General features: G+C 40.0%; 2 protein-coding genes across 9 annotated transcripts in view; both read right to left on the reverse strand.

The window, feature by feature from the left end:
- The window catches only part of LOC6609065 (microtubule-actin cross-linking factor 1), a 67,583-nt gene extending 63,097 nt beyond the window's left edge, over window positions 1–4,486 (reverse strand). For 3 of the 8 annotated variants that reach the window (XM_032714535.1, XM_032714532.1, XM_032714530.1), the window contains exon 1: window positions 3,924–4,477. In XM_032714535.1, the coding sequence (XP_032570426.1) occupies window positions 3,924–4,020 (97 nt within the window). In that variant the 5' untranslated portion in view covers window positions 4,021–4,477. Of the gene's footprint in view, window positions 1–3,923 lie in introns of all 8 variants that reach the window. The other 5 variants (XM_032714519.1, XM_032714518.1, XM_032714534.1 and 2 more) reach the window with 4 other exon arrangements.
- Window positions 4,487–12,787: 8,301 nt separating this feature from the next.
- Window positions 12,788–13,968, reverse strand: LOC6609068 (protein DJ-1alpha). Its single transcript, XM_002033735.2, has 3 exons — window positions 13,460–13,968; window positions 13,084–13,406; window positions 12,788–13,025 (listed from the first exon to the last, which is right to left on the reverse strand). The coding sequence occupies exons 1-3, from the start codon at window positions 13,628–13,630 to the stop codon at window positions 12,866–12,868; spliced, it is 654 nt and encodes a 217-aa protein (XP_002033771.1). The 5' UTR covers window positions 13,631–13,968; the 3' UTR covers window positions 12,788–12,865.
- Window positions 13,969–14,438: the final 470 nt, after the last annotated feature.

The following is a 14,438-nucleotide window of genomic DNA, read 5'->3' on the forward strand; positions in this document are numbered from 1 at the left end:
TATTTGCGTGTAATGTCATTTAAATGATTGCTCGATAGCTGACAAAGGCCAACTTGTTTCGCAGTGACGTCATGGTCACTCCACCCACACATATGTGTATGTATGATATCGGCAAAAACATCGCTGTGATATATATAACAGGTCACAAATATCCATAAATTGATATTGGCTGGAGCTGAGATCATTGCAATTTCTGTGAAAGCCACAAAAGCAGGAACGCCTTGAATGAAACTCCCACAGAGCTGAAAAGTAATGCCACTTGATCTAGCGAAATAAAAACATTGCACAACATCTGCGGAGTATAAATATATAATTTATACGTATATATACGTATATCTTCCCCCTCGATATAAAGTATCTTGACCTCGCATAGTCCGAGTGTCTCATTTCGTGGCTGTCGATCGTCACTGGCAATTAGTAGCGTAATTAAATATTTGTGTACAAATAATTCGTACGAGTGTGTGCCTGCGTACATTTTTATATAGATTTTATTTATATTCAAGTGCCTCGGCGGTCCTACGCTTTGATCCACAGTTTTTGCCTCTCATTTGGAGTTGACAAATTGACACACAAAATTGCTTATCTTAATGAGTCAGAAGAGTTTCTCGGATACATATGCATATATTGGGGTTGCGGGGGAGCCAAAGTCGCCCGTGGATTTGGGGAGACAATTGTCTGGGAAAGGTGCCATATGGCGTTTTGTAGCCTTGGGGGGAGTTAGATACCAAGATATTTACTGCATGTGCGTGTGAATATGAATCACGAGTATCACCTGCCAGCCAGGAAATCAAGATGTTTGTTTGGCTTTAAACGCTACAGTTTTGCTTGGCCATTACACCATTTTTGGTCATTATTCTTGCTAAACTTATAATATAGTATCGAAAGGGTATCAAAAAATTACAAATATTTAGTGTTAATAACGTATCAAATCATCACCGATTTGTTCAGATGTGTCATCAGATTTTAGTCATTAGATTCCAGAACATTTAAAAGTGCCATAACTTAAGACGAATAATTACCGAAAGCAGTCGCTGGAAATAGAGAGATAAAGTTATGGGGAGTGGGGAAACATAACGAACGAGAAATGCAAATTGAATTGAAAACTAATTAGAGATATCTATACAAACACAGGCACAGCCCATCGAGATATAGATACACAGCTGCAGAACGATATGGAGACACGAGAATACATAACGACAATTAAAAAACCCAAACGCTGAAGGGGAATTGCCGAAAACAGAGAATGCGAATACGAAATAGTACCATACACCCAAAGTCACAAAGAAACAGAAGCAGAAACGGGTAACAATTGGAGAATAAAACAGTCTGGAACAGAGAAACGGTTATCAGTTTTCAATTAACAACATCGTGTTATGTCGGTAGGCGTATCTTTAACTTCCAGATACAACTCGAAATGCCGAAAAATAAAAGCAACCATTTCGTGTGATAAAAATACAAACGATTTTTATGGGGAAGCAATAGGGAAATTGGTAAAATGCTTGATCATTATTGAGCATAATCATCATAAACTTTTATGAAATTCAAAGCTCTATTTCTCTAATATACTTTTCTTTGAAACTCAGACAGTTCGACCTAGTGCCATAAATATGTCATTAAAATACAACTCTGCTGACTTCCTTGTGGCAACTGTACTTCCGGTGACGGACGCCGCCTGTTGCCGGGCTAATTTACCCATTAAAACCGATCGTGTACGTAAATGTGCTTGGAATATTTAATAGTTTTCCGCCACATAAACGTAGAACGTAGACACTCGCTAGATTTATTAATGAAATCTGTACGATGCAGCGATCCAGGGGATTGGCGGCACCCCCTCTACAATTTGCGATGCGATTTCGACCAAGCCTTTTTTTGACACGCTAACTAAAATGTTCGATAACGATAACGCGATAACGAGCCAAGCACTTCATCAAGACGCTGTCGATTAATGGTAATGGGACAGGCCAGGTGATAACACCCATCTAAAAATAAATGCTGTCGAATTTGCTGTCAAAGTAATCCGAAAACGAAATCGAAAATGGCTCGCTTTAACGTATTATAGCATGGCCAAAAACCAAAAGCCAAAAAACCTAAAAAATATTGCCTCATACCCACACGCACAAAATTGGTTCACTTTGCGCAGGCGTAGCCAATAGGTGAGAAAATCAAAATGCAAGAGTAAAAGTTTAAAAATATACATACAAAGCACAATTGTAAATAGAAGACCGTAAGCAAATATTATTCAATCGAGTCATTAACACATCTTTCAGCTGATCCAAAGCAATGCGATTAAGGGGGCGTTATACTCTTTAAAGGCAATAGTTAGTTGTTTGCTTTTTTCCCCGCCTTTTCCATGCAGTTGGCAACTGTTTGTGGGCAAGTTTTCCGCTTTCCGTTACATGCATTTGGCCAAATTGTGTGTGGGCTAACTGGCTCAGGGCTAATTAAAACTCAGCGGCGAAAAAGGAGAATTATATTGGGGGGAAATACACAAAACTGGGTACAAAAAATAGCGAAAAACTCCATTAGTCGGGCGAAAAACTTTTGATTTCGCATGTGAAATCGGATTTGGGTTCGGATTTGGCTATGCAATTGGAATGGGCACATGAGGGAACATTTTGTGGAGGTGTCTCACTCTCTGGAGGCCTTAATCCCAGACATCAATCTCAATTTATAAATATCTCCACCATATACATACACATGCACAAAGCTCGTTAAGGTAAAACGAGTTTTGTTTTCATTTTCATTGACGATCTTGGGCGTTTCTTGCTTATTGAATCAATTTCAATTGAAAGCAATTAGTGTTATATCTTAAATAAGATTAAATGTTTCATGTAAAGGAGTTGCTGAGATCTTAACAATGCCATACATAAAAACCTTAATCCTATGACAAACCCAGCTTTAACTCCAATCTTGATAACTCTAATACTCCAATATTTAGTATGTGCAATGAACCAGAAAACGCATTTTGTTACCGATCTGAAATGCAATTTATTTAGATGGGCTGCTTTCTGAGATTCTTTCACCGCTCGACAATCCCTTGAACTGCTCACCGTCAGAACTTTATAATAGACATACATAGTCTGGGCACAATGCGACAAGTATTCAATAGACATCGCATTCTAGTGCCTCCATTTGTGTGTTAGCCTTTTTACTTGATTATTGTGCGGCACTAACAATGCCCTCAGGCATTGCGACGGCGACATAAATTTCGATTTTTCAGTTGCCATTGCAAAAAGTGCCAAAAGGAGGGAGATTGGGGGTATACATAGTATATCTAGTGCATACATAGTTCTGTGGGCCGCAGAAACTCCGTTGGCGGAACAGAAATAGAATCACAAGTGACTGACAGACAAAACAGCAAAGCTGGCACAGGGACGGGTTATATGGGGATGGATAAACAGAGGGGGACTAAAAGGGGAGCTGGGCTGGGCGGAGGCTGCAACCGTTAGCGTGGAATTAGCGCATAATAATGCTGCGTCGTCGATGCAAAATGGCTGAAAAGCGAGTGAAAATGCGAGCACAGTTTGGCCAGCACTTTGCCGCATGCCAAGTGCAATGAACCGCCGAGTGGTGCTGCTCCACCGTCGGGTGGCCCCGTGTGTGGTGGGTGGGGGCACGGCGAGTCGGCCAAATATTTGCTCAACATATTGCCATTTGAATGGAGCTATCAGCCGGGGATTACCTCAATTGCGTTACAGTGTTCACTTAGAAGTTCACATAGAAATGTTCTTCTTACACAAACTTCTAAGAAATTATCAACTACAGCTGTCGCTCGTTAGATACATTTTAAATTTGTATATATAAAAATAATAAAACATTTAGACCCATCTTCCATTTCCTCCAAGTGCTTCTTAACGAGCGACCACTGTAGCACTATCTAGGTTTAAGTGTTCTCAATTGAAATGTTTTGTGGATGCACTCACCTGCTATGCGGAGAACCGCACGATCCGCCGGATCCAGCTGCAGGATGCTGAGCGGCTTGTCCTTAGCCCATTCGCTAAGGGATTCGCGATCCATCATGATGTTGGCGGCACTCCCCGTGGACGCATAGATGCGGCGTCGCTGGCACAGCTGCTGCTCCGATTGGTGCAATCGCGGCTGCAACTGCAACGTTGGGCACGACGGCGATGGTGCGGATGGTGATGGTGACGGCGAATGATGGTGGTACGGATGATGATGATGGTGGGAGGATCCGTGGGATCGACCGCCTCCGACGCCGCCGAGGAGTGCCGCCTGCGGGGAGTGGGGCGACTGGGGGGTGGAGCGCGAGCGGACGTAATTGCGGGGGGACGCCGTGTTGTTGCCGTTTCTTGTGGCTGCGTGGTGCTGAGGACGGAGAACAGTTTTCCGACGACACGGATGCGTATGTGCTGCGGCAGCCTCTTGTGTTTACTTTGATTGCACTCGAGTTTCCCTGTACTTAATCTTAATTTTTAGCTAACTAGAATTTGGCTAGCAACATATTTGCTAAATTATAATACTTAGACTGCAAGAGAAATGAAAGTAAAACGAAACTTTAGTTATTTAGTGGTAATTTTAGCAAGAATATATTGTGAATCGCTTATTTTAAAAACTAATTGCGTAATTTTTTAGTTCTTAGATTACAAAATTGTTATTTCGTTTTTGTGTATATTTCACTTATTTTGTCCACGAAATTGCCTTTTTTTTAATAATAATAATTGTCTATTGTATTTCAGAGATTCAAAAATCCCGCTTTCATATTTTACTGCATACTTCTAGGCTGGTTGAAAATTAAAGTTTGAACTGTTTGCACACACTTATTTGCATATTTAGTGGGTAAGAGTCGGTAGTGGGTCAGGAGAGTAAGGAGGAAGAGGGGCGTTTTCCACTGCCTTATCTCTGTGCTCTCATTTACTCGCAGTAGGTCATTGGCAAATTAAGCGGAAAACAATGATCCATTAATGTATAAAAATATACACGAGAGCAGTTGCTGATAATGCGGCACAGTTTTAAAGTAACTGGGTCTCGGCTATTTAGTAGAAGTAAATCGAATTTGCAACGGAAATTAAAAGAAACAATCAAAAGAAACAGCAGAAAGAAAAAGACAACAGAAAGCGTATTTTAATGTGTGTGTGTATGTGTGTGCTTGAGCGGGAAGTGCATCAAAATGTCAACAAAAACCGCAAAGAGAGATGAAAGAAAAAGAGAGCGACCGGTTTTTTTCAGTTAGAAGAGAATGCGCATGCGCAAAGTTTAAATACCGGAAATAAGAAGGTGCAAAAAGAGTGGAAGAGAGAGAAAGATGGAAGAGCAGAGCATTTGTATGCATTTGTCCAAAAGCCATAAAAGAACAAGAAGAACTAGAATTGTTATTGCTTTTGGCCCGTTATTGTGACTTGGTTTTAAGTTCAAGTCTCTCTTTCTTTCCGTTTATGCTTTGCTATCTCTCCCCCCCTTTTATATATTGGCAAAAAACACAATGGGTTGACAATATAGAACCAACAATCTTCTACAAAATCTGTTTTTTATATAACAGAAGTCATAATATCACAATTTTTATTGAATAATTTATTGAATAATCAGCAATGAAATGGTCCATAAACTATTTCCGATAATTGTATATTTTATAATATACCCATGAAACTAAGATAGCTGAGCAATTTCCTGTTACAAATTAATTCTATTAAGTAGAAATAACTTTTAACTACTTCATTTGAAACGCTAAACAATTCTGCAGTGCTATTCATATGACCGCACCTGTTTAGCAGCACGGCTCGATTGCCAATTATCGCTGCTAAATTGTATTATTATTGGGTACTGGCAATTGCCGCGTGGGATCGACGACTTGCGGTCTTTTATCAGCTGCTGCCGCTGGCACATAAACAAACTCTAACTGTACAACGTGGAGCGTTAAATAAAATCGCTCTATAAATGCCAGCCGAACGACTAAATTTGGAATGAAGGAGGGGTGCGGGGGGTCTACGTGGAACGTGCGCGGGGCGCCTGATCAGATTACCGTCAGTTGCTCTCAAACTGTAAGCACTCAACAGGTTGACAGACGGCCTTTGAATAAAAAGATTTATCAAACGATATACGAGCGGATAGAAAAGACTGTAGTATTTGGGGTTTCCAGTCGGTGGTACGGTTACTTTTTCTTCTATGTGCGTGATTCGGTTTTCTTATCAGTTGCCAGCAGATAAGCGAGGCAATGTGACTTGATAAGTTTCACGGCGACCACAAAACTGCTCTCTTTTCGGTGGACAGATCTTTTTACATATATTCCAAATATTTATCTTTGACTTTATTTTTATATAAAGTATATCAAAAGATCTAGGCCAAACATTATACTTGATACCCTATTTTCATATAAGAGGAACCTCTTACAAACAAATTGTTAGCAAAATAAATAATTTTTCAAACGTCTGTTCTTGGATAAAATGTAAATTAAATAATACTAAATATTCAGTGAAAAGTATATGTATTGCCAGGTAGTAGTAGCCAATTTACAAGGCTGCTTGGGCCATCGGAATCAACTGATTCCTTCTACCTGAGAAACGGAACCTGAGGCTGATCTAATCGAGGGGCCTTCCACATATCTCCGACTGATTTACGATTCCTCCCTTCCGGCGTGTAAGACAGCGGCAGACCCACATTTAGTCTTAATTTGAGCAAAGCCACTCGGCATTAAACTTGCAAATTAGATGCGCAAATCGAACGAATAAATGGCGAACGAAAACGAAATCGAAAAGAGCCAAGTCGATTGTACTACATACATAGCTAGTTGCCCTCCGACTGAGCGGTGATCAAACCAAAAGCAACAGCAGCTGTTGTGACTGTAAAAATAACACAAATGCGGCGCCGGCCAAACAAAAAGTGAGCAAACTAAGGTTGCCGAAGGCCAAGGGCTCTGTGCAAATAAAGGAATTAGCAGGCTGCCGCATGGGAATGCAAACAGAATGTATCTAGAGTCTAGACAGTGCCTTCCCGCCGAAGTGCCAGCGAAGAAATGCCTCCTAAGATACGAAATCTTTCAACGGCGGAGTCATAGCGGGATTTTACAAGATTTCACAAAGTTGGAAGTTTTTTAATTGTATAGTGCTATCTTTGAAACAGCAGGCACATTTTTCAAATATAAAGCAAAATTACTATAGAATTCTTCTTGGTTTTCTACGAGCCTATTTGAAATAGCAGTACTAATATCTTAACATGCTTAACACAATATATTTAAGTTTTTATTTACCCAATCAACATATTTTTTCAAATTATAACCCAAAGAACGCAATTACCTATCAATAAAAGATATGGCAACTTTAAAATTTTTTAAAATTAATAACTTTTGAAAAAGTATACCCAACTAACTAGCTGTTATTTCAGTTTTAAGTAAGTTTAAATAACTGAAAGCTTCAATTTTTATGAGTATTAGCAAACACAGTAAGCAAATAATTTGTTGAAGCCAAATACAAACTTTAAAATGCTTAAAACTATGACAAGAAAATCATACAGTGAGTGGACAAATAAACAAATATAAAAAAAAAAAACCGTTGATCGATATTTGTCAATTAGACCCTGTACCCAAAGCACATTATTTCCGGCCGATCACATTTATCTATATAACAACAACTCGACTTTATGATCCAATGTCATTCCATTTCGCCATAAAGATATGGAGAATTCCCTTGAGATAAGGGCTTGAGGAACTGAAAGAGAGCTAGACATAGACGGAATTGAATTTCTGGACGGGATGGGATGGGAACCCACTTATTCGCGTAGGTGTCCCCAGTTCTCACAGGGCTCTCGTGGATGTGGTTCACCCAGAGTGGAATTATGCGAGGCACAACCAAGTCAATTAAGCGACAGTTGAAAAGGCAATAAACAGGCAAACCGCAAAAGTCACAAAACAATAAACGTTGATAAAAATAAAATGAAACACAATGGAAAAAAGAGCAGGAGAATGAAACAAGTTTGACAACGTCATCGCTAGAAAATAGAGGAAAAAAAAAATGTCAAAAAAGTGGATAAAAGGGTTCGCGGGGCTGTCATGGGAACAATGATCGAGTTGAAAAATTGTCTAGTTATCAAAAATGGATTTATTAAATGTGGAACTGGGCCCCGGGCTACGCGGCATGAAATCATATTCGAAATAAATTGCATTGATTGCTCCATTAGATCATTGCTACAGGGTTATTGTCATGGGATTATGTCATGGTATAACTATCGGCGATCGCACAAATTTGCATGTCAAATTGCTAAACGGGTTCAATTGATTTGATATTCTACAAGTTCGAACTCAAACCGTTTGATATGAGGGGCATGCTCCGAAGGTTTCTAGAACTGCCCAGCTGCTTGCTCCATTAGTTAGTGTGTGCTAATTGATAAATAGACACACAGACGATCGCCGACTAATTAGGCACCGAAATTCCTAGTGGGCGTCGCCCGGCGGAACTTTAATTATCCACTCAAAAGGGCAAAGATCAGTTCGGAGTGGAACGCAGATCTGGTTGCGGAGTTCTTTCAGCTGGGAGTTGTGCCATTGTTGTGTGGAAATCGAGCGGTTGATTGCATTGTGTTCCAGCTTATCACAGATGCCACACACCAGATATGGGCCGACAAGGGTTCCGAGATGCAAGTACCATGTCTATCGCAGATAGGCGGGTTGGCATCTGGGGCTTCCCGACAGCGTGTGAGAACATTAGCTAATGGAGTGCAACCAAACCAATTTGACACACAATCGGGACTTTAACCTTTCATAAGAACATCTTTATTGGATTCTTCGAATGGTGTACTTTTGAAGTAATAAGCATGAGTGAGCATGGTCAGCAACAAAGTGCATTTAAACATTTATATTTAACTTAAAGTAACCTTCTTAATGCTTTTATACTCTGTATGGAAAACCTTGGCTAAGAAACAATTAAACTCCTCCTTAGCTAGAACGGTATAAATACTTAAGTATCTGATCCTTTCTTCAATTGCTTAATTAAATGCCACTACCGACTTCGGCTTCAATTACCCCAATCGAATGGAAATGAAACAGAACCGTAATGCCAGCAGACACACCTCCTCCGTTAGTGTCTGAATTTCCACCCAGCGGAGACATCTAGATTTCCACGGCCGATGGCCACTTTGTAGTGCAATCGCCGACCTCGATGGAGTTTTCCAACTGACGATGCCAAGTGCATGTCGCTGCCAATCGAGGGAAACACTACAAAAACCTGAAACTTGTCAGACGGCCCAGTAGTAAGTAATAAAAAAAAAAAAAAACGAACGCAGCTGGCAGAAGGAAAACCGGCCGGGGGGAATGGAGAGTCTAGTTGTTCGGGGCCCAACGCTTGAGTGCATTTTCCAGGCCGACAATCACCACTAGACAACTAACAACTAAAAACTACTTGAACAACAACTAAGACAACAGCAATAACGAGCGCTATAAAGGCAACAACCCCTTTGGCGGATTGCGATCCCAGCGAAGTTGATGTTTGATTATACTTTATGTTACTTGCCTACTGCACAATAGTATAGTCACAGGGTGTGTCGCAACTCATCCTTTCGGGACTCATTAAAAGCGCATTCGGAAAATTCATTAGGAAATTTAGCTAAATAAATACTTCGTTCCGGCAGAATATGCAAATTAATTAAAACCCCCCTATTCGGTGTTAAAACTTGAAGCTATCTCAAGGGTATTAGGTTGCCTACTTAATTTATAAAGCAATGGTTTTATTATAAATAAGATGGTTTTCCATTTACCAAATCACAGTTTTTTTGTATTGAGAAAGGTCAAGAGAGAATAGCTTCTACATTTTTGTCCAAACTAACCCAAGTATCTATCTTTTGCAAAAATATTTAAGCAATGGATTCAAAACTTGATTGATTGAGTTTTATTATACTAACAAAGTACATACATATGTACTACATACATAAAATCATATTTAATTTAACATATAGCTTTCAACATTGGGGTTGAAGAATTCGAAAAGGTCTGCAGTACAGGGTGTTTGTTAAAAAACTCCCCCTATGTACCACCCATGTATTCCAATTGTATTTTCTTACAACCAGAAAAACTCTTTGGGAAATGAAAATTAGGCCTGCCGCCAAATGTTGTTTCTTTTCTTTTATTTTGGGGTTGCTCACCAAAACAAATGAAATTGTAAACAAAGCAGCAAAATACCGGCGAAAGGAAGGAACAGGAGAGAGCCAAAGAGTGTGGGAGGTGAGCGTAAAGCTTCGCTCTTCCTCTTACCCGCTCTCTCGTTTTACCTGTGGTCAGTGTCAGTGTCAGGCGCTCACGCACACGTGTGCCGCGTGGTGTGTGTAATGCGCGTAGCCTGGCGATTTTGAATGAATGACAAAGCGGACGGACGAAAAGGAACGGTACTCGTGACGGATGTGTCACCACCACCACGCAGAAAAAACCATTGACCGCCCCTCCTCACTATCGATTTTTCTCCAGCCACGGTACATGTATATTTATGACAAAGAAGTAAAGCATTTGCTAATTGGAACAAGCATTTGATAAAAACACAAGGGCGAATGCTTTAGCAAATAGTACAAATAGATGCATAGATAGAGAGCGGATGGAGTGGACCAGATAGGCGAGAAAGAGTGGAAGGCAGAGAGTGCGAAATTATTGTGCTGACTTTGCTTTGATTAGCCGGCCAGCAACTAAGTCATCGTACAGTCGTACTTTCCTATGGGGAATTTCGAACTTCTTGCAAAGGCTGATCCAATAACCCTGTTCCATTGACGCATTCTTATAGCCCAGTTGTGAATGAGTTTATTTATGAATGTATCGAAGGTTTTTAAATATTTATATAAAAAGGCGAGCTCTTTAAGCAAACAAGTTTTAAAACGTTGTGTTCCAATCCAACAAAAAACTTCGGTTTGATTTTCGAAAGGAGTACGGGATCTTTATGACAGACAAAGGATGTATCATAGTAAACTATACATTCATTTCCGAATGTAAAAATCTTCAAAGCTACTACCCCTTTTTGAAAAACAATGGCCACCTATTATAAGTACACAGTGAATGGGGTTAATTATTTAAGGAGCAACAAAAAAATGCAATCATTATCTGTTTAAACAGCTATCTAACAAAGGATGGTCAGTTTGGGTTAGGCAGGTACGACTGTAGATAAACGCACCTGCGTCAGAGGGAGCGGATTGCGACTCACACATGACTCTTGCTCTGACACAGTTTTATAAACAAATTATTTAATTTGTTTACCCGCCCCCGCACCATAAGGCAACGGCTGTCGGTTTAAAAATTCCACTCACACAGTCGCCGAATGAGGAAAAGAAGACAGGAGGAACACCCAAAAAGGAACAAATGATGGCTTTTATTCAGGCTTGCGGCATTTAAGCATTTAGCACATTGCACTTTGCTTAAGTTTGCTGATTTTTCGGCTGTTTGTCGTTTGCACTGTCACCGCTTTTTGCACAATTTCTTCGTATTTTACACGGTTTATTCTCGCCTCGGTTGTTCGTGACTCATGAAAAGGAGCACCGCAAAAGGGCACCGAAAGTGCACTGGGCGAGAGCGAGAGAGGGCGCATATCAGAGAGCGATTGCGTTTGCGGCGGCGGTTGTTAGAGAGAGATGGCGAGTGGGAGCAGGGAAAAGGACGCAAAGAGAGAGGGTGGGTGTTTGATGTGTGTGTGTGTGTAAGTGCAGCAAACGTTTTTCATCCTCTTCTTCTTCTTCTGCTCTTTTTGTTGTGGCTGCTTCCAACTATTTTCCTGAATTTCTGCTTTACTTTTTTTTTTGGTTTTAGCTTTTCGCTCCTGCTCTATGCTAATTTTCACTATTCACTGTTATATACACAATATTTTCCACTATTTTTTCTTATTCCGCTCGCAGCGCTTTTCATTTGCCTTTGCACTGTTTTCCTTTCATCACGCAACGCAAAAGCTTATAACAATAATTTATGGCAATTTCGTTTGCAGTTTGAATGAACTGCACTTTTTCGCGTTTCTGGTTACACACACTTTACATGGTTGTGCTGCAGTAGTTGTTGTAGTTGTTGCTGCTGCTGTCGCTTTGGTTGTTGCACTTCTTGAAAACCGTTACACTTGTGCAATTTACCCAAAAACAAAAAGAACAGCAGCAGTAGCAGCAGCAAAAGAAGCGGCAGATTTAATGACCCGTCTACACTCACACAATGCAACGAACGCACACATACACACGCTTACGGCTGCAAGTGCAACGGGCGCAACAACAACAAACGATTCACGTGCACTCGGCGGTGAAAAAAAACTATCTTATCTCGTGGATTTTCAAAAGAATATATCTAACATCTCGACTGCAACTACTCTATAAAGTTGTATCTACAGTTTGCGATTCACAAATATCTCAATAACGGTTTCGTTTTCCGCCAAAACACAGAAAAATGCACAAATTCACGGACCGCCCCAAAAGTTGAACCTTCCGATTTCCCGAGTTTCGCCGAACTAGCCGTTGATACGATTTCTTTTAGTTTTATTTCAATACATTTGCAATCTCCCGATATGGTGGTGTTATTCTCAAGCCCTCGCATGGTCTCACTAGGCGGTATTACGGTTATACCTAAAGTGTGCATAAAGCGCCAACGGGGAAAATGGGAAGCTATGATTTAAGGTTTGGGTGGGAAACTTGGATATTATTATGGGAAAATAGGTACAGGTACAGATACAAATGTTGTTTAATTAACATTGAAATCATATTTTAATTATCAATAACCTAGGTCATTCCATATGGAAAAATTCTAGTTATGGAACTTTGTACATAAAAAACAGTCCCCCGATTTTTTCAGCGTCATTGGTGGTAAAAAAAAAGATTTTACTATTTACAAAACCTTACGTTAATGTTCCATATTTTTATTTCTATGTAATTTATGATCAGCTTTCCTTGAATGGTTTATAAGTTTGTTGGTTTCCCGTTATGGTTTATAAGTCCAGAGCATTGCCTTGGCCACCTCCTTGGCAACTTCGGCTCCAACCAGTTGCTCGGTAATCTTCAAGGCGAAGTCAAAAGTGGTCCCAGGACCACGACTAGTAATTATGTTGCCATCCTGGACTACAGTCTTGTCGTCTATATAACTGAGTAGTCAAAGGAAATGTGGTAATTTAATAAACATATTACTACTGGCAAACCTACCAATAAAGTTCCTTCAGCTGGGGCTTCATATCCGGATGCGATGTGATGGACTTCCCCTTTCCGATTCCGTGCTTGGCCAGCGCAGTGGGAGCTGCACAAATGGCGGCAATCAAGCCGCCCTTTGACTCCTGGCAACGCAGCACTTCGCCAACGGCGGACGAGTTCATCAACGCCTTGTTCCCAGCTAATCCGCCAGGCAGGACCACCACGTCGTAGTCACCCCTGGTCACGGCCTCTTCCAGGGAAGTATCCGGCACGATGAGCACAGATCGGGAGCACTTGACCGGTTCACAACCATGCAAACCAGCCACGGTAACATGGATCTAAAATTCCAAATGATATAACAATGGGATGTACAAATTATGGGATGATTTACCTTTCCTCTTCGTAGGACATCGGCGGATATGGTAAATTCCATTTCCTCCGCTCCCGGGGCCAGGATAATCAGAGCGTTTTTGGCACATTTATCCTGCTTGGATTTGCACCTGACCACGCGATTAGCTTGGGTGACCACATTTGGGAATGATTTCCTCAAAACTGAAATCATCCTAGACTCAAAAGGCAAGACGAGTGTTTAGTTAAATATATTTTTATTGAACAAAAATGAATTGTATATGCTGTTTTCTTACTTTAAACGCAAACTAAAATCGTTTTTGTTTTACAAGGGATGGGTACATATCGTGGGTTTTTAAAATCAAATCGAAATCGATAAAAATAATTACAATTTGTATAAAACATATACGATTTGTTATATATAATTGTGTTTTCTTTAACTTAATTGAGTTTGTTGATTTTTGTTTGATGGTATCTTGTATTGAAGCGCTTAAAACTAATTGTTAGACAGCTTGACAGAATTATATCGAAAAGATCATAAACTTTCATTAAATTGCATATTTCACAAACTCGCATTTTTTTTTTGTTTGTTTTGTCTTGGTACATATATAATGTTGTGGAAAAATGTCGTTTACGTCGTAATTTAAGTCACATTTAAAACTGGTTTGATTTGTATTCGTCATTAAACTTGATTTTGTTTTGCCTTCTTTTACTAATAACATTTAAAAAGATCACCAAAGTTACAGATTTCCCATATTACGTTGCTCACGTTGCTTGTTTTTCTTTATTCATAATGTTGATGTATTTTTGTTTTTCTTTACTTCTCTTAGATTAGAACTAATAATATGTATTTTATTGATTAATTACCCGGCATTTTGGTTGATTTTTAAAGTAAGGTATGTACCAGATGATCTCCCTAATCTTAACGCACGAATAAGTGTTACTATCGTATTGATTTTGCTAGTCGAATTTCAGCTAAGGGTTAGTTATCCGATCTGATCCGATGCGCATTTGGAACACTA

The sequence above is a fragment of the Drosophila sechellia genome, chromosome 2R, assembly GCF_004382195.2.
Source record: "Drosophila sechellia strain sech25 chromosome 2R, ASM438219v1, whole genome shotgun sequence".
Classification (NCBI taxonomy): domain Eukaryota; kingdom Metazoa; phylum Arthropoda; class Insecta; order Diptera; family Drosophilidae; genus Drosophila; species Drosophila sechellia.

Excerpts from the sequence above, each read along its gene's own strand:
- LOC6609068 (XM_002033735.2), bottom strand. The coding sequence starts at position 13,630 with ATGATTTCAGTTTTGAGGAAATCATTCCCAAATGTGGTCACCCAAGCT. Across the intron at positions 13,407-13,459 it reads ATGTCCTACGAAGAGGAAAG|ATCCATGTTACCGTGGCTGG; the intron begins GTAAATCATCCC and ends TTGGAATTTTAG. Across the intron at positions 13,026-13,083 it reads CAGCTGAAGGAACTTTATTG|TTATATAGACGACAAGACTG; the intron begins GTAGGTTTGCCA and ends TTGACTACTCAG.